Source organism: Scylla paramamosain, chromosome 32 (genome assembly GCF_035594125.1).
Source record: "Scylla paramamosain isolate STU-SP2022 chromosome 32, ASM3559412v1, whole genome shotgun sequence".
Lineage (NCBI taxonomy): Eukaryota > Metazoa > Arthropoda > Malacostraca > Decapoda > Portunidae > Scylla > Scylla paramamosain.
The window spans coordinates 10,990,460-11,014,982 of NC_087182.1; the positions used below are offsets into that span (position 1 = coordinate 10,990,460).

Below are 24,523 nucleotides of genomic sequence, written 5' to 3' on the forward strand. Positions count from 1 at the left end.
ACACACTTCACTTCTCTGTCTATCTCACTCTTCCATTTTGTCACATCCTATTCTATTCCTACTCTGCTTCCTCTTGTCACAACATATTCATGCTCATTTTGATTTCTCCCAGTCATTCTCATCCCCATACAATGTGTAATCCATTCCTGTCTGTCATTCTCATGCACCTCTTCCTCCATTTGGTCCTGCTTTCATTCCACACATACTCCTTTCTTGCTATTCTTGCAACATCCATTCTTTCAAGCTTAATCTTGTACCTAAGTGTTGCTTTTGTAAGTCCTTCTCTAAACATGCTCCATCCCATATCACCTCTCAAAGTTTCCAGTGCTGTGTACCTAGGTGCATTCATTGCCATCCTAGTTACTCTATTTTGCCCTACTTGTAACTTATCAGTTTCACTTTCCATGCAGTCACATCCATGCCACACATTATACTTGGCACAGCTACACTCTTCCACTTTTCTCTCAGCATGTCACACTTACTCCCTTTCATCCTTGCTCTGCTTCCCAGTTGACCTTCCCACTGGTTCATCAAGCTTATCTTTTCATTCTTTGCCTTTTCACATCCATTTGGACTCATCCACATCCTTAAGTACTTGTATTCTTGTGCCTGCTTCAGCTCATTCTCTCCAATTCTCCATACAGCATTACTTTCATCCTCTGACCTATTCACAGTCAATACCTTACTTTTCTCACTGCTAAACCTAACTCCAAAGTCTCTTCCATACCCATCTACAACATTCAGCAACCTTTGGAGCTCATCTGCTGATTCACTCGTAACGGCTACATCATCTGCATAAAAAAGTGCACACATATCTTCTCTTTCCCCACATTTACTCCTGCATTCGTTCTCTTTCTGGTTGCTAACTCCTCTGTATACAAGCTGAAAAGGGTTGGTGACAATATACATCCTTGCTTAACTCCGCTCCCACTCTTCACCCAGTCTGTTTTTATATCTCCTAGTCTGTATTTAGCTCTTCTGTTAGCATACATGCTATGCACTATGTTTAATATCTTTGCACTCAACCCAATTTTTTCTAAGATTCTATCTAGCATTTCTCTATTCAACCCTAGCATAAGCTTTTTCTATATCCAGAAAACCTAAGTACAATTATTTACCTCCATCCCTATTTTTTTTCTCTGTCATTTCATTCACCACAAATATATTATCCTCAGTTCTGCCGACATGGAGCCATTTTGTTCCTCACCTAGCACTCTAGCTCTCTCAGTCCATTTTCACAATTTCTCATTTAACACTGCAGTGAACACTTTGTCAACTGTGTTCACTTATGCAATTGCCTTGTAGTTCTTCAACTCATTCTTACTCTTGTATCCTCCCTTACAGAGTCACCCTGCATTCATTCCACACTCTTGGTACTCTCCCTCCCACACCTGGTTAAATATCTCTGTCATCATGTTAATCACAACTTTTCCTCTATTTTCATACATCTCATAGGGTATCTCATCTGCCCCTGCTGCCTTCCTGTTCTTCTACCTTTTCACACCTCCTCCCTGCTGATTCTCTCACCCAGTTCAACTGCATTCTTCCTTTCCAATGTCACACATCCTTCTCTAACACCAAACATCTCAACAACACCACACACCTCTTTCCGGAACTGTGTGATTGCCTTCCCGATTCCTTCCTTCTCTGTTCATAATTTGGTTTCAGACTCTCCACACCAACACTGCCTGACATATTCTCACCTCTCATGAATTTGTACCATTCACAGCTACTTTCCATGCCTTTCTCCCTTAAAGATTCAATCACACTCCTTTCACACTTCACTTTGGCTTTCATTATCATTCGCCGCCTTGTCAGTCTCTTCTGTTTCACATACGCTGCCTATGCATTCTGATACTCATTCTCTGCCTCATTGCTTTCATGCTTCTTTTTCCTCAGCCATCTACACTATCTGCTCATTCTCTTTTGCTCCTTCCTAGCTTCCTTCCCAGCACAGAAATTCTAGTGAGTTATGATCTTGAATACCTTCATTGGTATTGTAATTAGTGCAATGTTATTACTGGAAAGATTGGGTCTCAAGTGACAACAATCCAGAGAAGGCAAGATGAGATGAAGTCAAGGCTCAAAGTGTTGGAGTTAGATTCAGAAGGTAAATTTGGAAAAGTAATGAAGGAATGTGAAGAGCACAGTGGCCAGTAAAATAGCTGAGGTGAAGGAGAGGATGTGCATTGAGGATAATATCCATCTTGAATGTTACAAGGATGTATTGAAAAAAAGAGGTGAAACAGATACAAGAACAGAGTGTTCAAAATTGGCAGGATATGGAGAGAGATCTTGTGGAGAAAGCTGCATCTCTAGGTAGAGCAAATTTGATAGGAAGAACAACATGGTGGTCTGTGGAGTGCCTGAGCAAATAAATAGGAGTGTTAGTATTGGTCTTAGATCATAAAACATTAAGCAAGGTAAAATGATTATACACAAAGTTTGTGATGCAGGAGGAGCCACAGTTGGCATTAAAAAACAGCCTAATTTTTTTTTATTTTTTGTTTTATTATTTTTTTTATTTATTTATATAAGAACATAGTTTTATATATTGATAAATAGATAAGGTCTATATATGTACAGACAGCTCCCTACTTGAAGCAGCTTTCCTATCAATATCTCTAACAAAAGTGACAGCTATCATCTTTTTTTTCGTGACAGCTGTCATTGGCTAGAGTTGCCTTTGACATGAATCTTGGGCCTGCCTTCTTCCTCTCCCCCACCACATCCCCATTCCTGTCCCTCTCCCCATTCACCATGCTTCTCATACCTCCTTCATAAGTTCATACATACATACAGTCGCCGCAAAAGAAAAGTATGTATTTTCACCACAATAAAAAAGTACACATGGGAATATCCGTGTAGTGATTATTTGCATCCCCGCCACCAGCAGAGTGGACAGAGCTAGTGATGATGTTGGTCGGCTAGTGCCCGCCTCCATTCATTGTTCCCTATCACACCAGGCCTAATTGTGCCTCCAGCACTTCTACAGAGAGGGTTTCTGTTAAGCTGCTCCTGAGCTCCCCCATTTTCTACTTGCGCACCAATTTTTGACATGCTACCAGACGCCCACATTCATTTTCATGGGTTATGCACAGCTGTCTCTTCAAGATAAAACCCGAGCCCTCACCCTCCTAGGTGAAGGCTGGTCTGTCATACACGTAGCAGCAGAATTAAAGATGACAGGGAGGACCATTTACAAGCTAAAAACCACTGCAGAGAACCTCCCTCCTGGCGCAGTACCAGCCAAAAAACCAGGTTCTCAGGCACCAAGGAAGATGTCTCCGTGCACAGACTAGGTCCTGGCAAGAGAGGTGAAGGAAGACCCTTCGATTACAGCCATTATCTTGAAAAAGATACACCCCAACCTCCAGCAGAACTTCTTGATGCGAACTATTCAACACCGCCTTCAGAAGGACTTAAAATTGCCAGTACGCTGTGCCGCCAAGAAACCGCTTCTAACGGAGGCTATGAAGAAGTGACGTCTGGATTTCTGCCAGAAATGCAAGGAGTGGACATCAGCAGACTGGCAGAAAGTAATGTTCTGCGATGAAAGCACATTCGGTCTGCTCAGGGATGGCTCCAAGGTCATGAGGAGGCCCAGTAACATGTCCCGTTATGACCCTCGCAACACTGTCAAAACGGTCAAACCCCCAATGTTATGGTATGGAGGGCATTCACTGGTCATAAGGGCTCTGCTGGACTCTACTTTCTTCCTAAGAAAGTGATGATGAAGACAACTAATTATATTGAGGTCTTGGAGGAGCACATGCTGACATCTTGGAGCATTCACGAAGCAGAATATCTTATGCATGACTTAGCACCAGCACATAAGTCCAAGGAGTTCATGGTGAAAAACAATATTCATGTTCTCAACTGGCCAGGCAACTCCCCAGATCTCAATCCCATCGAAAACGCCTGGCAGGAAATGAAGACCAAGCTGAAAAATTTGTGCCCCAGCAGCATCAAGAACCTGACAGAGGAGCTGAAAAAGATATGGATCTACTTCGATGCCTCCTACTTCTCCACCCTTGCTGCTTCCATGCCCAGGAGGATCCAGAGTGTTCTGAAGTCCAAGGGGAATATGTCCAAATACTAATTGTAAATAAAACAGCCTTATTTTGTATTCTGTAGTTTTACTAACCAAATTTCAGTGATGTATACTTTTTTGCGGCCACTGTACATACAGAGAGAGAGAGAGAGAGAGAGAGAGAGAGAGAGAGAGAGAGAGAGAGAGAAGGGGGAGGGACCTTAGATGGAGGAGATAGGGATGGGGTATGAGAAATGTAGAAACAAGGAAGGAGTGGGGATGGGGAGACGGACATGGAGTGGGGTTGAGAAAGGAGGTGTGGCTTAATTGACACATCATAAGTTCTGGCCTGTGATATTTACCTATTAAAATACCTTGAGTTGTCAGTGGCTTTAGCTAAAAGTAAAGTTAGGAGGCTGCACCGTGGAAGACGCACCCTAATATTTGAAAGAGATTTCTAAGAAAAAAGTTATTCTCATACAAGAACACATTCACCATAAACCCGACCACTGAACACTAAAACATAAGAAACAAGGAGTCTGCAAGACTGCCTCTTACCAGAAATTTACAAGCATTCCATCTCTTGTTGTTGTTGTTAAGTGTTCCATTATCCATGTGCACGTATTTTTCTAACTGTGGCCATTTTGCTGGTACTTGATGTAAATTGTGCTTCGCCTTGTTTCCAGTTTCTCTCAATTCTTGTTTCTTCCACTGCCTAATAATTTTTTCAGTAGGTGGTGGTCCAAAGTGTCTTTCTGCAGCTCTGTTTCCATGTTCTTTGGCATATTGTACAACTTGTAGCTTGTATGCAATAGTATAACTAAACCATTTCAATGAAGTAGCCATGGGTGATAATTTCAGGACAAAAGTTTGTGATACGTGTGACAGCCAGGTGGTAACTGATATATTTAATGGCAAAAGAGTGTGAGCAAACGTTTTGTTTATGCTTTGAACATAGTGTGAGCAAATATTTTATATATTTCAAGCATAGTAAAAGTGTTCGTAAAAGCATAGTAAAAGTTTTATATGATTCAAGTGGGAAGGCTGCCGCCTGCCGCTGCCAGTACCATAATAAACAGAGCGTGCTACAGGGCAGAGGTTATGCTTAAGGCTAAGCTTGTGGTTCAGCTCCAGGAAGGATTATGGTATTGGAAATACTTGTAACAGATAAGTACTGAGTTTACATCATATAAAAGGTTGAATTAAATAGTACTTAATCTAACATCATAGCGTAATGACTCATCATACAAATCCACGTCGGTATCAGTCAAGTGTACAAGCTCCCTTGAGCCTGGGTGTTGCCTCACAATACAACATTCGTCTTGGAAGACGCACTAGTATTTTTAAGGAAATTTTTTTGGGAAAAAAAATGCATCTTATAAGCCGTAAAATACGGTACTTAAAAGATGTAAAAAGTAGTCAAGCCCGACCCATTCATTTCCTGTACAGTACAAGTTAACACAGGCTTTGTCCAACCAGACCAACCAGTATCAGCATGACCTAAACAAGTGTCTGTCCTTCAGATAACACTTTAGATCTTTTATTTCACCGTAGAGTACTTTTTAATTGCTTATTTAAACTGATTTACATAAAATATGAAGAATAAACAAAAATAAATAAAACCCCCAGAAAAACTTTTTTTTTTCTTTTTTTTCCCATCCCTGGTAGGAGTGGAGATATTTGAAGATGCGATGAAAATAAAAAGAGTTGGGAAGTACAGTGGAGAGTTCAGTAATGGAGACAGCAGTAGCTCAAAGATGGGAAGGCTAATAGTGGTAACTATGAGAGAAGGACTGAAGGACAGAGTGCTTAAGCATGCCTGCAAACTAAAGGATACAAATGGCATAAATAATGAAATAGTGAGGAATGGTATTGTCTCACATGATATGAATAAGGAGGAAAGAAGGAAAGACAAAGAGCTGAGGGAAGAAGCAAGAATTAAGAATGCAAGTCAAAAAAGAAATTGAGCTGGGAAACTTCTATGTGGTGTGGGGCGACCTTGGTACGGTACAAATGGAAATGGTGGTGACGTCATTGTTGGATGGTGTACAAAAACGGAGTAGTGTAAACTGGGCCTAAGACAGCACTTGAATCATCCTAAGAAAAGGTAAAAAAAAAAAAATGGATCATCCTATGCATCAGATACAAAAACAATGACCTTAAATTTTTATGCAAAATATCATTGTAAATAAACACCAGCCTCAAAATAACGAGTCATCAAAAGTTCCTGCCATCTTCAGTCTTGAAAACAGTTGTTGTAGTGTACACAATTTTTATTTCCACTATGCAGGGAGAGTACCTTTGCTCATGCTGGTGGTAAAGATTTTAAATATGGGATAGTCCAGTGATGGGCATGATCATAATAGTCTAATGTGCAGGCCATCTGGTCCCATACTTGTGCAGAGATAAAGTGCTGTAAGCCTTTATTTAACTTCAGAGAGAGTAAAATTAACATAATCAAGAACTCTATGGAAAGGAAAGGGTTAGAGCAACTGTCTTTGAATACTGAAACAAAACTGCCAACAAAGGTTTCAGCCATAGCACTAGAATTTACAAAAACCAACCCATCAGAATGCATCACAGGGCCCACATAAGTAGCTCCAACTTTTTACTCTGAATGTACTGATGGAAAGATTTAGGGTTATCTTTAAGTTTGTCAGTTAGAGACCATTCAAAAAAAAGAAGTTAGTGTTCTTAAAGAGCTGCCAAACTCTCATTATCTCTCTTTTTAGGGCAGCAGGAGGATGTGAAAAAGAAAAAGAAAAGGGGTTAGGTTTTGTACATAGTAGCATGTAGGATTCTATCAATGGAGTGAGAACTACCAAGAGTGGTTAACATTGCATCTACTGAGATAACAGAACTCATAGCCCCAGTCATACTTGGATAATTGATCATTGATGATGTTATATTTGCCTCTAGCACATGCTCTTTTACTAGAACAATTACTGTTATCCTCAACAAAACCAAACATAAAGTGATAGTTGAAAAGTATAGGGATATGTCCACAGTCAGGAATAAGGCAAGAAGACCATTTTGTCTATTTTGTCCTCTTCTGCTGACAAGATTAGGTCAAAGGTGTTGTCTGTAGGTTTGAAAGTTGGGAAATCAATCCACTGATATAAGCCAGTGGAGTTAAAACAGCTTGTAAAAACAGCAGAGAGAGGGTCATAATCAAGGAACATTGCATTATTCTAAGTCCAGTCTATGGCAGGCAAATTGAAGTCCTTATCGGTGCAAAATTGCTGCAAGTAGTTTGTCAGCCTGAGAGAGAGAGAGAGAGAGAGAGAGAGAGAGAGAGAGAGAGAGAGAGAGAGAGAGAGAGAGAGAGAGAGAGAGAGATTCAGGCTGACAAACTACTTGCAGCCTCTGACTTACCACCAACCACTGCTTCAATACTGAACATTGGCCTCATAGGACGCAGGCTCATTTTCTGAGACTTTTTTATTTTTTATTTATTTATTTATTTTTATTTTTTTTGAGAAAAGGTGCATCTTATGAGACATCAAATACAGTAACTTCATAGGAGCTGTTTTAGCTAGAGATGAGATGTGAAATTTCCAGTTCAGATTATAGGAAAAGGACAAATCAAAGATGTTGAGTGTAGAAGAGGGGGACAGCTGAGTGTCATTGAAGAAGAGGGGATAGTTGTCTGAAAGGTTGTATCAAGTTGATAGATGGAGGAATTGAGTTTTTGAGGCATTGATCAATACTAAGTTTGTTCTGCCCCAATCAGAAATTTGACAGAAATCAGAAGTCAGGCATTCTATGGTTTCTCTGCATGAACTGTTTACTTCCTGAAGGACTGGACATCTATAAAAAAAACTTGGAAAAGTGCAGGGTAGTACAATCAGTGTAGGAGTGGATAGGACAAGAAGTTTGGCTTAGAAGATCATTGATTCATCAGTGATCTTCTAAACTGTCCTGTCACCTACTCATGCTACTATAATAGAAAGAGAGTGGGTGACAGGACAGAATCCTGAGGAACACCACTGTTAATAGATTTAGAAGAACAGTGACCGTCTACCACAGCAGCAATAGAATGGTCTGAAAGGAAACATAATACGAAATTACAGAGAGAAGGATAGAAGGCGTAGGAGGGTAGTTTGGAAATCAAAGCTTTGTGCCAGACTCTCTCAAAAGCTCTTGATATGTCTAAGGCAACAGCAAAAGTTTCACCAAAATCTCTAAAAGAGGATGACCAAGACTCAGTAAGAAAAGCCATAAGATTACCATTAGAGTGCCTTCTATCTGGCAATCAGATAGAAGGTTGTGAAGTGATAGATGTTTAAGAATCTTCCTGTTGAGGATAGATTAAAAAACTTTAGATAGGCAGGAAATTAAAGCAATAGGATGGTAGTTTGAGGGATTAGAAAGGTCACTTTTTTTAGGAACAAGCTGAATGTAGGGAAACTTCCAGCACGAAGGAAAGGTAGATGTTGACAGACAGAGCTGAAAGAGTTTGACTAGGCAAGGTGCAAGCACTGAGGTGCAGTTTTGGAGAACAATAAGAGGGATCCCATCAGGTCCATAAGCCCTCTGAGGGTTTAGATCAGTGAGGGCATGGAAATCATCTTTGTAAAGAATTTTAATAGGTAGCATGAAGTAGTCAGAGGGTGGAGGAGAGGGACGAACAAGCCCTGAATCATCCAAGGTAGAGTTTTTAGCAAAAGTCTGAGCGAAGAGTTCAGCTTTAGAGATAGATGTGATAGCAGTGGTGCCATCTGGTTGAGATAAAGGAGGGAGAGAAGAAGAGGCAAAGTTATTGGAGATGTTTTAGGTTAGTTAGGTGCCAGAAGTCATGAGGGGAGTTAGATCTTGAAAGATTTTGACACTATATATTAATGAAGTTTTTGGCTAGTTGGTATGGTTCTAGGCAGAAATATAAAGTGCATGAGATTCTGGTGATGGAGAGCTCAAGTGCCTTTTGTGGGCCACTTTTTTTATCATGTATAGCATATTAAACGAAGGTTTGGAAGGTTTAGGTCAAGAAAAAGAGTGAGGAATGTATGCCTCCATGCCAGACACTATCACCTCTGTTATGCACTTGGCACATAGAGGTGGGTCTCTGACATGGAATCAGTAGTCATTACAAGGAAAATCAGCATAAAACCTCCTCAGGTCCCCCCCACTAGTAGAGGCAAAATGCCAGAGGCACCCCCGCTTAGGGGGATCCTGAGGAGGAATTGGAGTGATAGGACAAGATACAGATATTAGATTGTGATCGAAGGAACCCAATGGAGAAGAGAGGATAACAGCATAAGCAGAAGAATTAGTTAGAGGTTAGGAAAAGGTCAAGAATGTTGGGTGTATCTCCAAGATAGTCAGAAATATGAGCAGGGTGTTGCACCAATTCCTCTAGGTCATGGAGGATAGCAAAGTTGAAGGCTAGTTCACCAGGATGGTCAGTGAAGGGAGAGGAAAGCCAAAGCTGGTGGTGATCATTGAAGTCTCAAAGAATGGAGATCTCCACAAAAGGGAAGAGGGTCTGAATGTGTGCCACTTTGGAAGTTAAGTAGTCAAAGAATTTCTTATAGTCAGAGGAGTTAGGTGAGAGGTATACAGCACAGATAAATTTAGTTTGAGAGACTCAGTAGTCATAGCCAGATGGTGGAAAATTCAGAAGATTCAAGAGCATGGGCACTAGAGCAAGTTGAGTCATTTTTCACACATAAATGCAACATCCAGCTTTGGATTGAAAATGAGGATCAAGAAAGTAGAAGGAAGCATAAGAGGCTAACTGACAACATCCAACTAACACTTACATCTTACACCATGCAGAGTAGTTACTGGAAATCATTGACACTAGGTCAATTTTTCAGGGAAGGACCTTGAATGGATTGATAATGGATCCTATTTATTAATTAATTTATTTATTATTTATTAACTTTTTTCACAAGTGTCATGATCTTATTTCCCTTTAATTTCACAGCATCGTGAAGTGATCAACTCTGACCATCGTCATCGCCTTCTGCTGGACCGCTATGTGGAGAGCTCTCAACACCTTGCTGACCTGTATGAGGTATCTCTCTCTCTCTCTCTCTCTCTCTCTCTCTCTCTCTCTCTCTCTCTCTCTCTCTCTCTCTCTCTCTCTCTCTCTCTCTCTCTCTCTCTCTCTCTCTCTCTCTCTCTCTCTCTCTCTCTCTCTCTCTCTCTCTCTCTTTTGTTTTGAAGTTAATGAATATATGTTACACTTTGGTATTGTCTTTTTAAACTGTTTACTTTCTTAATTACACATCTCTGTTATGTAATAACTTGATGGTTGCAGGACAAGGATGGTTTGCGGAAGGAGGAAGTGGCAGCCCTGTCTGGCCCCAATGAGCTGGCTGAGTTTTACAATCGCCTCAAGCAGATAAAAGAATTTCACAAAAAACATCCAAATGAGGTGAGGTTAACCTCTCTCTCTCTCTCTCTCTCTCTCTCTCTCTCTCTCTCTCTCTCTCTCTCTCTCTCTCTCTCTCTCTCTCTCTCTCTCTCTCTCTCTCTCTCTCTCTCTCTCTCTCTCTCTCTCTCTCTCTCTCTCTCTCTCTCTGCATTTTCTAGCTGTTTGTTAAGAGATAGAACAAAAAGGCACTGAAAAAAAAAGACAAAAAAGGAAGTGTCTGGTGTTTCTGGAGCAAAAACTTAAAAGAAATGTTTCAAAGAAGTGACTGTCAGTTTGTTACATGTCTTTGTCCACATCTCTTCCTGAAAGAGTTTTTATTATATCCATCATATTGTTGTCCCTAATTTGATTTTCTTATTAATGATATAATTATCCAAGGTGAATATCTTAGAATTTAGTGTAACAGTGTTCATACATACACAAATACACACACTGCAGATTTAAAGGAGATAGTGAACAATCATTTGAAAGATAAGGAAGAATTTGTAAAAAAGGCAATAAAGTTATTAAAGAAAAAGAAGATTTGGTTATGAACACTTTAGAGAAGGAAAAATGCTTAATTGCTTTTGGGATCAAGGAGGAAAAGATAGTACTTAAAAACTAAAGAGAGAAAAAAGAAAGATAATGAACAATCAGTTGAAAGATAAGGAAGAATTTGTAAAAAAGTAAAGTTATTAAAGAAAAGGAAAATTTGGTTAGGAACACTTTAGAGTAGAAAAATGCATAATTGCTTTTGGAATCAATGAGGAAAAGATAGTAGCTAAACACTGGAGAGAGAAAAAAGAAAGGAGCATTGCAGTGGATCTAGTAAATGTTGTGACTTGACATGAGAATGATTAGCAGGAGGAGATTGAGGAAGTAACAAGATTGGGGAAGTATGTTGAAAAAAGTGAACCAATAAGCATTAAATTGAAATTGCAAACAGTAGCAGAAGAGGTATTATTAATTGGAACATGGAGATTAATAAGAAAGAAGAACAGCAAAAATATCTGGATATGGAGAAATATGAATGAGGAGGAGAGAGCAAAAATTAGCAAAATTGTGGAAGCAGGCTAAGGAAAAAAGAAAAGCCAGAATGGAGAAGGGAAAGACAGAGTTCTACTGAAAAGTCAGGGACATGAGGTTGATAAAGTTGATGATTGCAGAAAAAGAGAGTGGAGTGAGAAATTGAAGATTGCTTATACTAATGTGAACGTGGAACTAAATGACTACTTAAGAGAGTATGCTCCGGATGTGATGGGAATTAATGAAACAAAGCTAAGTAACAACATTGAAGTGAATAATTTGGGTGAAGGAAAATACAATGTACGGCTGAGAAACAAGTGAAAAACAAGGAGATGGAGTAATGGTTTTGGTGAGAAAGGATTTATTGGCCCATGTGACTAATTGTGATTATGAACCTGCTGAAGTGATAACAGTTGAGGTGGTGTGTAGAGAAGGTAGAAAAAGAAGCTTTGCAGTGGTATTTGTTCTTCCAAAAACAAATTTCTGGGGGGTTGTGGAATACAAGGCTAAATTAGAGGATGCACAAAGATTTGTGGAAGACATGATGGCAAGCAGACAATCTAATGATTATAGGAGATTTCAGCTGCAAGGAGGTTAGGCGGGAAGAGTGGTCGGTGGACGGGAACAACGGGTCTTGGGGAGGAGAGTTGTTAAGGATGGCAATGGGGAATTCAGTGACACATTGGGTGGAAGAGAATATGAGTTTCAGGGGAGATACATGAACCTTCAAGGGTGGATTTAATTTTTACAAAGGAACCTGAAGTCATAGAGGATGTAGACTATAAATATCCAATAGGTAAAAATGATCATGTGGTGGTGGAGTGTGTATTGAGAATAGGAGGAAAGATATGAAAGAATGAATACCACAGAATAGGAAGATTCAACTATGGAAGAACAGACTGGAAAATTGAGGAATTACTTTGAGCAAGTGGACTGGAATCAGTTTCATGGAGCAATTGGAATAGAAGATAAATGGGGAGAGTTTAAGAATATATACAATGAGGATGTAAGGAGATTTGTCCTGAAGATAAGGAAAAAAAGAGGATAAGAAGCAGTAGTGGTTCAATAAACAATGTGAGGAAGCAAGGAGAAAGGGAGTGGAAGAAAAGGAAAACAGTGAGGCATGGGAAAAATATAAAAGGGAGAGAAATGAATACTCAAAGGTAAGGAGAGAAGAAATAAAGAATCATGAAAAGATATTGTGAACAGATGTAAGGATGAACCAAGAATGTTCTATAGATATATGAATGATAAAATGAAGAATAAGAATAGACTTAAGAAAGTGAAAATAAATGGTATGCATGTTGAGGAAGAAGCAGAAATTGCAGAGGTTTTGAATGACTACTTTCAAAGTATCTTCACTGAAGAGGGAACATTTGATAGACTGGTGATGGCAGATGTGAGAGTAGAAGGATTGAGTGAGATTGAGGTAACAGTGGATGAGGTAAGAATAATGATGGAAGACTTGAATGTGAGGAAGGTAGAGGGACCTGATGGAGTATCTAATTAGGTGTTCAAGGAATGCAGAGATCAGCTTGCACACAAGGTTTACAAAGTCATCATATGATAACTTTATTAAGAGAAGGAGTGGTGCCCAGAGATTGGAAAAAAAAAAACAGATAGTCACCATATATAAGAATAGAAGCAAATAAGAACCATCTAATTATAGACTGGTGTCATTAACAACTGTAGTGGCAAAAATATGTGAAAGAATAGTGAAACAAAGATGGAGTGAATATCTAGAAAAAGAGATATTAAAAGACAGACAATTTGGATTCAGAAAAGGAAGGTCGTGTATGACTAACGTGCTTCTACTCCAGATTCATAGATATAGTACAAAAAAGAGAGGGATGGACAGATTGTATTTATTTTGGATTTAAAGTAAGCATTCGATAAGGTGCTCCACGAGAGACTGCTGTGGAAATTAGGAATGTTTGGTGGGCTGAGAGGTGTGCTCCTACATTGGATCAGTGACTTTCTGAGAGGAAGGAAAATGAGAACAGTGTTCAAAGATAGGAGGTAATCATGGAGAGAGGTAATTAGTGGTGTCCTGCAGGAGTTGGTACTAGCACCAGTTATGTTTGTTATCAATGTTAATGATAAGATGGGAGGGGTGAATAGCTACATGAGTCTGTTTGCTGATGATGCAAAATTAATGAGAAAAGTGGAGAGGATAGAGGATTGTGAAGCCCTACAAGAAGATCTGAATGTGATTTGGGACTGGAGTGGCACTTGGAAAATGGAGTTTAATGTCAAAAAATGTGGAGTGTTGAAGTTTGGGCATAGTTGTGTGAGTTATAAATTGGGTAATGAGGAAATAAAAGTGAAGAGTGAAGAGAAATACTTGGAATTACTGTCACTGATAAGCTGTCCCCAAAGGTACATGTAAGAAGGAAGACAGGGGAAACATATAAGATGGTGAGAAACATAAGAGCAGTGTTCAACTATCTGGATGAAGAGATGATTAGGAATTTAATTGTGACAATGATAAGACCTCGTTTAGAATATACTGCAGTGATATGGTCTCCCAGCACTAAAAGGAACATTAAAAAAATTTGAGAGAATAACAACGAGCAGTGACATAGTTGCCTCCAACGATATTAGACTTATTGTATGAAGAGAGACTAAAGAAACTAAACGTGCCCACCTTAGAAGAGAGAGAGGTGACCTGATTGCCTTATATCAGATTTTGTCTGGCTATTTAAAAAATTGGACCAGATTTGGTGATGAGACTTTAGAAACACAAGAGGGCATGAGAAGAAGGTGTAGAAGGGATATTGAGAAGAACAATTTCCCGCAAAGGAGTACAGGAATCTGGAATAAGCTGCAAAAAAAGAAGTAAATGCAGTAACTACATGATTTTAAGGAAAACTGGATAAGAGTAGATATCAAGACAGGACAGCATGAGCTTACACTCCTCCTGCAAACCACAAATAGGTAAATACACACACACACACACACATGCAGTAACATAAAGAGACATGATTTGTTTAGGATACAACCATAAGCAAAACTTATATGTCATCAAATTATAAACTGATGATGAAAGTAAGACAAATGAAAAAAAAAAAATCTTTTATGTGAGCTAGAATATTTTTTAGTCATCCATTCCTATTTGGATGCTGAGGAGCAACAGGAATGTTATCACCGCTATTACTTTGTTGTATGCCATTAGTCTTTTAGTATACCTGTCTGAAATTTCCCTTGAAAGGAAGTACAGTGAGGTCCACAAGAAATTGTACTAACTAGCTGTGAATAGTATGATTAGTTTACTATCTGAAGCAAAGAACATATAAAAAAAAGTTTGATTTGTACTGAAGAACATAAAAATAACACAAGAAATTAAATAAAATGCCCTAAAATACTTGCACCCTTGGGCTTACCATACATGCAGCTCATCTGCATGATGGTAACATGACTTATTCTTATCAGTTATCTTCTTTGTGGCAACATGCTTGTTCACAGAACATTTTTGGTCCCATTGTTTTGGCAGAAAATCTAACCTCAGCCCATGACCTTATTTTTCATTATTCTCAATTAGGCTAAGATTGTGTGCTTTAATAGTTAATATTAAGTTTTCCAAAAGGTTACAAGGGTTTTGCATCATTGAGTGCATTATAATAATAACTGGGTAAAATAATAACATTCAATAATCTATGTAGGAACATCCAATCAGTATCATTGGTAAGATTGTATCAAAACAGACATATGTAAATAATTCCTTTATACATAGAAAGGTCAGGTTAAGGAATAAAATATTGGTGATAAGTTCTTTATTTCTTGTATCCGAGAGGTCTCTGTTTTTAAATTTCCCCTTTCAATCTTTCTGTCTACAAATGGGTCAGGGCTTGTGGGACAGACCAAGGGACAGACATGAGCAGTGCAAGGCAAGAGTTTGTTCAGGAAAATTAATCATACCACTCCAGGCAACAATTTATAGTAGTATTTTGTTGCCTTAAAAAAAGAACCTTATTTACTCAGTTATTTATCTTTATTGTTATATTTATGATAAAAACAAATCAAATAGCAGTAGTAGTAATAACTGGTCTTGTGTGGAGAAATCTGTTTTTTTTTTCCAAGGTGCTATACACTATCACAATACAACTTGTATATCATTTGCAAAATATTATGATTCCAAACTGCTAAGTAAAACTTGGAAAAAAAAAAAATTATCTTCTAATTTTGCAATGCATATGCCTGACCATAAGTTCAAGCATGCTACCAGATTGATTTGCCATTCATTGTATTGGAACTAACTGCCTGTTCTTCATATTCAGTTGTCTTTTGACAATTCAATGGGGTAGAGGATGGTATGGCATAAAAAAAAAACTACAAAAACACAAGAAACATGAGGAATGTAGAACAGTCTACTGATGCTACATCTGTTATATGTTGTTATAGTTGGTTTATGGTTAGTGGTGCTGGTGTCCATACATGGGTTAGCATCAACATGCAGGGGTGGCTTAGATGTCCGCAGGACCTGGAGGAAGGATTGCATGGATGGCACAGGTACTCATGGGGCCAGGAGAGGAGCATTCATTATGTATTGGGAATTTTGTCCATTATTCAGTCAGTGCACTCACATCAACACATTTCTGCTGTTCTTAGTTACTAAATAAAAGAAGAAAAATTCTCTTGTGCGTAATCCAGCATCTCCTTTCCAGATCAGTGTACCAATGAGTGTGGAGTTTGAAGAGATCAATAAACAGCGTGAAGCCAATGATGAAAACCTTGTCATGGTTGATTTCACTGATGAAGAAGGTTATGGGAAATACCTTGACCTTCATGAGTGTTACAACAAGTATCTCAATATCAAAGGTAATGTATCTGTTTTGGATACTACAGGGCCAGTACTATTTCAGATATATTATGACACTTCTTGTGCTTCATAAGTTCTGAAACATATGCAGTGATCAAAAAGTAACATGATTCACAGAAAAACAGTTTACTTCAAAGCAATAGCTGGAAGTAGGTACCATTTTTGCCCATTAAGATGTAAAGATCACACTATTGTAACAAGCAAATTAGTAACTTCATATCAAAAACATTTCTTGAATACATAAATGTAGTGGGAAAATTTTAATATTAAAAAATTGTACCAAACTTCTCTCTTGACCCAATTATCATTCATTATGTCAGTTATTGGTGTTATATAGTCATAATCATAATTGATGATATAAAACAAAGTAAAGAAATATTGTATGTGATGAATAAGATTCATTGGTAAGACTAAAGGTGATATTAGATGTAGGAAGGGAGGCTGCTTCTTTCTCCTTAAAGTCACCACCCTTCTTCATCTCTCATGATACCTCTCTCAGTTTTGTTATCTTTTTCATTTGCATCCTTTTCCTTCTTAACAATATCAGAAAAGTCATCAAGATTCTATTTTCTCATCACTATAATAACTCATAGTCTCTTGTCCTTAATTTATATCAATATTTGCCATAGCCTCCCCAGATTCACAGCATTTATTTAAATATCCAGTTATAGCTGTCTTCTTAAACCTTCTTTTCATGGGTTTCACTGAGTTCATGATTTAGTTTCATTAGCAAAGTTAATATCTCTCCAACTCCCAGAGCTTGATATGGGAGTCTAAGAGGGGTAGTGTGAGGGAAAGGTGAACACCAGTGATATCATGCACTCAACAAAAGGTATTGCTGCCACTGATGTGAACTGCAGGGTTGAATTTTTATTTCTTTATTTTAGTTGTTAGCTATGAATATGGATAGAGATTTACTAGTGTTATTAGATGTGAGGTCAGTACATTAACAGTCTATTAACATTGATGTTCTTCAGGGTTGTGTCATGTCACCCACTCTCTTCCAATAACTCATCAATTATCTAAACCAAACTTCTTATCCTATCCACTTCTACACTGATTATACCACTATGCACTTTTCACATTTTTTCATAGATGTTCAGCCATTCAGAAAGTAAATAGTTCATGCAGGGAAGCCACAGAATGCCAGACTTCTGATCTCTAAAATTTCTGATTGGGGTAGAGCAAACTTAGTATTGTTCCATGCCTCAAAAATTTAGTTCCTCCATCTGTCAACTTGACACAACCTTCCAGATAACTATCTCTCTTCAATGACACTCAACTGTCCCCCTCTTCTCTGAACATCCTCAGTCTGTCCTTTACTTATTATCTAAACTGGAAATTTCATGTCTCATGAAACTGGAAATTTCATGTCTTGCTAAAACAACTTCTATAAAGTTAGGTGTTCTGAGTAGTCTCTGCCAGTTTTCTCACCCCCTCTCTGGCTGCTAAATGTACAGGGGCTTTATCCATCCATGTATGGAGTATGCTTCACTTGTATAGGGAGATTCCACTCATACTGCTCTTTTAGACAAGATGGAATCAAAAGCTTTTCATTTTATCAACTCCTCTCCTCTAACTGACTGTCTTTAACCTCTCTCATGGCTGCAGTGTTGCATCTCTTGCTATTTTCTACTGCTATTTTCAGTCTAACTGCCCTTCAAATCTTGCTAATTACATGCCTTCCCTCCTGTGGCCTCACTGTACACATATAAGATTTTGTTTTTCTCATCCCTGTTCTGTCCACATCTTTAATGCAAGAGTTAACTAGTATTCTCAGTCTTACATCCCTTTCTCTGGTAAACTGGAACTTTCTGCTTGCATCTGTATTTCCACTTCCTATGACTTGAATTCTTTCAGGAGAGAGGTTTCAAGACAATCTCAGTTGTCATTTAAGTTGGCTCTCTCTCTCTCTCTCTCTCTCTCTCTCTCTCTCTCTCTCTCTCTCTCTCTCTCTCTCTCTCTCTCTCTCTCTCTCTCTCTCTCTCTCTCTCTCTCTCTCTCTCTCTCTCTCTCTCTCTCTCTCTCTCTCTCTCTCTCTCTCTCTCTCTCTCTCTCTCTGAAATTTTTATTATCCTTGGCCAGTTGCCCTCTTTACATAAAAAAATAAATAAATAAACACTAGCCATCAGCTGTATAAGAGTAAATAGTAGATAGGATGGATAAATAGATACAGGATCTAGGTTTTTTGCATATTTGTGAGTACCCTTAAATAATGCCAGCTCACTCCCACAGGCCTGGAGAAAATTGACTACATCACTTACCTCACCACATTTGATCGGCTCTTTGAGATCCCCAAGGAGAAAAAGACCACTCAGTACCGGGAATACCTTTATGTTCTCCTTGACTACCTGTATGCCTACGTAGAGCGTGTGAAGCCTCTCCTGGACCTCAACCAAGAACTAGAAGCTGTCAGCAAGGACTTCAATGAGCAATGGGAGGCTGGAAGGTAATATATATATATATATATATATATATATATATATATATATATATATATATATATATATATATATATATATATATATATATATATATTTGAGGGGCACCAACCAAAAGCAACAAAATTATAATAAAAAGGCCCAGTGAGGTGCTGGTTCCTGAACAGTCAAAAGCAGTCATCAAAAATGGAAAGATAAGTATCTTGAAACCTCCCTCTTGAAAGAGTTCAAGTCATAGGAAGAAAGAAATACAGAAACAGGAGTGGGGTTCCAGAGTTTACCACAGAAAGGGATGAATTATAGGGAATACTGATTAACTCTTGCATAAGAGAGGTGGACAGAATAGGGGGTGAGAGATAGAAGAAAGTCTTGTGCAGTGAGGAAGCGGGAGGAGGGGTGGCATGCAGTTAGCATGATCAGAAGAGCAATTAGCATGAAAATGGTAGTAGAAAATGGGCAGCATTGCAACAATGAGAGAGAGGAAGACAATCAGTCAGAGGAGAGGAGATGATAAGATGGAAAGCTTTTGATTCCACCCTGTCTAAAAGAGCAGTTTGAGTGGAATCCTGCCATATGTGTGAAGCATACTCCTTGCACGGATGGATAAGGGGCCTGTACAGAGATAACAGTTGCAGGGGTGAAAAAACTGAGGGAGACAACTCAGAATGCCTAACTTCATAGAAGTTGTTTTAGCTATAGATGAGATGTGAAGTTTCTAGTTTAGATTATAAGTAAAGGACAGATCAAGAAAGTTCAGTGTAGAAGAGGGGGATAGTTGAGTGTCATTGAAGAAGAGGAAATAATTATCTGGAAGGAGGAATTGAGTTTTGAGGCAGAAATTTAAGAGAGATCATAAGTTAGACTTTCTGTGGCTTCCCTGCATGAACTGTTTACTTCCTGAATGGTTGGATGTCTATGAAAAGACATGGAAAAGTGCAGGGTGATATCATCAGCATATGAGTGGATATGATGTGAAGTTTGCTTTTGAAGATTATTGATGAATAATTGGAAGAGAGTGGGTGACGGAAAAGGATCCTGAGGAACACCATTGTTTGTAGTTTTAGGAAAAGAACAGTGACCACAGTAGCAATAGAACGGTCAGAAAGGAAATTTGAGATGAAGTTCCAGAGAGTAGGATAGAAACTGTAGGAAGGTAATTTAGAATTCAAAGCTTTGTGCCAGACTCTCTCAAAAGCTTTTGATATGTCTAAGGCAACAGCAAAAGTTTTACTAAAATCCCTAAAAGAGGATTACCAAGATTCAGTAAGGAAAACCAGGTCATCAGTAGAGCGGCCTCGAGGGAACCCATACTGGCGATCAGATAGAAGGTTGTGAAGTGATAGATGTTTGAGAATCTTCCTATTGAGGATAGATTAAAAACTTTAGAGAGACAGGAAATTAAAGCAATAGTATGGTAGTTTGAGGGATTAGAAAGGTCACTTTTTAGGAACAGGCTGAATGTAAGCAAACTTCCAGCAAGAAGGAAAGGTAGATGTTGATAGACAGTTGGAAGAGTTCGACTAGCCAAGGTGCAAGCATGGAAGTACAGTTTGGAATAACAAAAAGAAGGGACCCCCATCAGGTCCATAAGCCTTCCAAGGATTAAGGCCACCAAGGGCATGGAAAACATCACTGTGGAGGATCTTAATGGGTAGCATGAAGTAGTCAGAGGGTGGAGGTGAGGTAGGAATAAGCCCTGAATCCTCAAAGGTAGAGTTTTTAGCAAAGGTTTGAGTGAAGAGTTCAGCTTTAGAAATAGATGAGATGGCAGTGGTGCTATCAGGTTGAAATAAAGGAGGGAAAGATGAAGCAAAGTTATTGATTTTTTTTTTTTTTTTTTTTTTTTTTTACTAGGTGTCAGAAATCACAAGGGGAGTTAGATTTTGAGAGATTCTGATACTTTCTGATAATGAAGGAGTTTTTGGCTAGTTGGAGAACAGACTTGGCATGATTCTGGGCAGAAATATAAAGTACGTAAGATCCTGGTGATGGAAGGCTCAAGTACTTTTTGTGGGCCACCTCTTTATCATGTATAGCACAAGAACAGGCTGTGTTAAACCAAGGTTTGGAAGGTTTGGATTAAAAGAAAGAGTGAGGAATGTATGCTTCCATGCCAGATACTGTCACCTCTGTTATATGTGTTATATGGGTCTTTGTTACAGGAGCAGTAGTCATTCCAAGGAAAATCAGAATAATAGCTCCTCAGGTCACTCCAATTAGCAGAAGGAAAATGCCAGAGGCACCTCCGCTTTGGGGTGATCCTGAGGAGGGATTGGAGTGATCAGACAAGATGCAGATATGAGGTTGTAATTGGAGGAGACCAACAGAGAAAATAGGGTGACAGCATAAGTGGAAGGATTAGAGGTTAGGAAAAGATCAAGAATGTTGGGCATATCTCCAAAATGGTCAGGAATACGAGTAAGGTGTTGCACCAGTTGCTCTAGATTATGGAGGATACCAAAGTTAAAGGCTAGTCTACCAGGGATGTCAGTAAAGGGAGAGGAAAGCTGGTGGCGAACAATGAGGTCTCCAAGAATGGAGATCTCCGCAAAAGGCAAGAGAGTCAGAATGTGCTCCACTTTGGAAGTTAAGTAGTCAAAGAATTTTTTATTGTCAGAGGAGTTAGGTGAGAGGTATACAGCACAGATAAATATCATTTGAAAGTGACTCTGTAGTTGTAGCCAGATTGTGGAATGTTCAGAACATTCAGGAGCTTGGCACAAGAGCAAGTTAAGTCATTGCGCACATAGATGCAGCATCCAGCTTTGGATTGAAAATGAGAATAGAGAAAGTAGGAGGGAACAGAAAAGGGGCTACTGTAAGTTGCCTCAGACACCTGTGTTTCAGTGAGGAAAAGATGTGGTTTAGTAGAGGAGAGGTGGTGTTCGACAGATTGAAAATTAGATCTCAGGCTGTGAATGTTTTAGAAGTTAATGAAGAAAAAGTTGAGGGGCTGTCAAGACACTTAGGATTGATACCAGAAGAACAGTCTGACTTGAGGACATATTTGGTCCCCTCCCCAGATGGGGGCTCTAAGACTGGTGTAGGAGTTGCCCCATTTAATTTAGAATTTTGATTGAAGGATGTATGTAGTGCATGTAGGTGCATGTAGTTTTGTGTGAAGGAGGAAAATTGTCTTTAGAGGGCAGGCTGTGACTGCCCCCTTGTGTTGTGAGACACAAAGGGAAACATTCTGTGAGATCGCATCTGGGTTATTAATGAGTTCACAGCACATCTTGATCCAGTGCTTCAGACCTCACTGGGACTAATTATCATTTTGGGAGATGTCTACTGCCTCCTCCTCAAAATAACAATAAGTATGGTATGGCATCATGACTAAAGATGAGGATTAGAGAAGCTAAGAAAATTAATACTATCTTTCCATGTATCAGGCTGTTTGTTATCCATGTAAAGAGGATAAATGTGACGAAATTCCTCTGACCCAGACAGACAAACACACACACACACACACACACACACACACACACACACACACACACACACACACACACACACACACACACACACACACACACAGTAGGATTACATTGCTATCACTTGATCTTTAGTGACTGACAGGACAGATCCTCACCAATTGCCTATTGTGAAAGTCCAAGGGTCATTTGTACTAGCATAAGTATCTGATCCAGCTGTATAGTACAACTATTGCCATTCCTTAATTTTCTCTATCTGCCCAAAGAACTGTAACATCCCTGCTCTGACTGGTCTGTCAATTCTCTTCCAAGACAGTTTTGTTTCTCACTGTCTTATTTCTCACTTTATCCATACATTTAACACCACATGTGTGTCAGATACATCATGTCCATTACATTCAAACTCCTCTTCTCTTCTTTTTTAATATTCTGTGTTTTAACCATATATAGTGCAATCAGTACCACTATACCATCATAAAACCTTCTCTTTGCTTTCATTCCAAGTGACATAAAACTAAACATTATTCATATTCTCCCACACCTTTCTTGCTTTGTTCATTCTAAACTTCATCAGTACATCTATTTCTCTATCCTCAGCAATATGTGATTCCAGATAAAGTGGCTCCTACTAAAATATAGTTATTGTAAAACATCAAGAACACTGATGCATTTCTAAGAAGAGAAGTTTTACAGTATCATGTCTAGAGAATTAGAAAAAATAAAATAAATAAATAAATAAAAAGATAAATTTTTAAAAAGTGTACTGCACTAGTGGGAGACGTCTCAGCAGACTGTTCAACACTGCCTTGCAAGAGACTTAGGTTGCCATTACACACACCTGTTAAAAAGCCACTCCTCACAAGAAATGATGAAGAAAAGCTCTGCATTTACTAAAAAATATGAAACATAAATCAAAGGTGACTAGATGAAGATATTGTGGAGTGATGAGTCTTTATTCAGATGTATTACAGTGTGGCACAGAAGAGTGAGGGCTATGGGTGTCAGTCACTTTCAGGAACTGTTAACTGAGAAGATTATCAATCACTCAGCATCTGTGATGTTATGAGACTGCTACAGTGATGAATGTTGTCACTTACAAGAACTCTGTCCTTTCTTTATTCTCACACTCCACACACTCCTCTATCCTCCTCTCACTCCTCTTTTCCTTCCAAAACAACTTGGTATTCTCATTGAATTTTTCACTCAGCTTCCTACCAGACTCTGTTTATTCTCTTGTAATTTTCTTTTATCACTTATATCTTATAATCCACAACTATACTCTTTTCTCCTCATTTTAGTTTCTTCTAGCATATTTTCTGCAACATTTTCTCATATGACATCTTTTTCTTTTAGAGCCTCCTTAATCTCAGCCATACACAATGCACTTCCCAAGCCTTCTATACCACACCATTTCAGCTGGTATTGTAGTCTCTTTATCCTTGAATATGTTAAACATCTCTTTTACACTGTTCCCTTAGCCTCTCTCATTCTCTTCTCTTCATTTTCTCTTTCTTTAGCAAACTTCCATTAACCACTGTTGTGCCATCTTCTTATGTACAAACATCCCTACCATATTCCTGTCCATCTCTCATTTTTGTTTTAATTGCCACAGCATAATCACTCACTGCTTTGGCATCCATCACATCTTCCCTCAGTCTCTCATCTACAGCTACATAGTCATTCACTCTCTTTTGTTCACCATTCTCATCTTTTTTCCCACAAATACTTCTGGATCATTTTATGTTGGAAGAAAGTGTTTGCAAGAATTAATCCTCTTCTTACACACAAATCTACCAGGTACTCCTTAACCTAATTCACTCCATCTACTTCTCATTTATCTATTACACCTGTTACATCACAACTTCTTACTTCTTTATTCATGTCTCCAATACTACCCTACTCCCTTTCTCAATTTTCATGATGCACTTGTTTACATCATTCCAAAATTATGTCATATTTCTCCTTTTCTCACTTTTCATATTTACAGGTGCATACATACAAATCCATGCAAACTTAACTTTCCCTAGTTTTTCCACTGCCTGTGCTATCCTAGATCCTTACTTTGTTTCATCAGTCCTTCCTCTCTTAACACTTTTTGCTACCCCTCGTCTTCCCAGCTGTACTCATTTCATTTACATTAATTAAGGTTACTCTCATAGCTCTTCTATCTCCCCCTTGGGCAAGGTAAAGTCCCTCTCCACTCATTGCTGTGTCCTTCTCATAAAAATGTCCCTGGCAGCTGGCAGGACTAGTATAGTGCTCTTCTGAGAGAGACACAAGCCACAAGATTGCCTGTCAAAAAGGTTTTGTACTTAAAACTAATTTTTTGTATGAACAGCACCCAAATTACATGAAGGTAAATGAATACAAGAAAGCTAGAAATAAGCTAAAAACAATTTTAAAGGAATA

The 24,523-nt window shown here is 38.7% G+C and overlaps 1 protein-coding gene across 1 annotated transcript in view; it reads left to right on the top strand.

Moving 5' to 3' along the window:
* LOC135089182 (splicing factor 3A subunit 3-like) overlaps positions 1–24,523 on the top strand; it is a 32,809-nt gene that overhangs the window by 7,043 nt on the left and 1,243 nt on the right. Inside the window, exons 2-5 of the mRNA XM_063984503.1 lie at positions 9,963–10,052; positions 10,299–10,415; positions 16,085–16,238; positions 18,475–18,688. Of these exons, the coding sequence (XP_063840573.1) occupies positions 9,963–10,052; positions 10,299–10,415; positions 16,085–16,238; positions 18,475–18,688 (575 nt within the window). The remainder of the gene's footprint in view (positions 1–9,962; positions 10,053–10,298; positions 10,416–16,084; positions 16,239–18,474; positions 18,689–24,523) is intronic.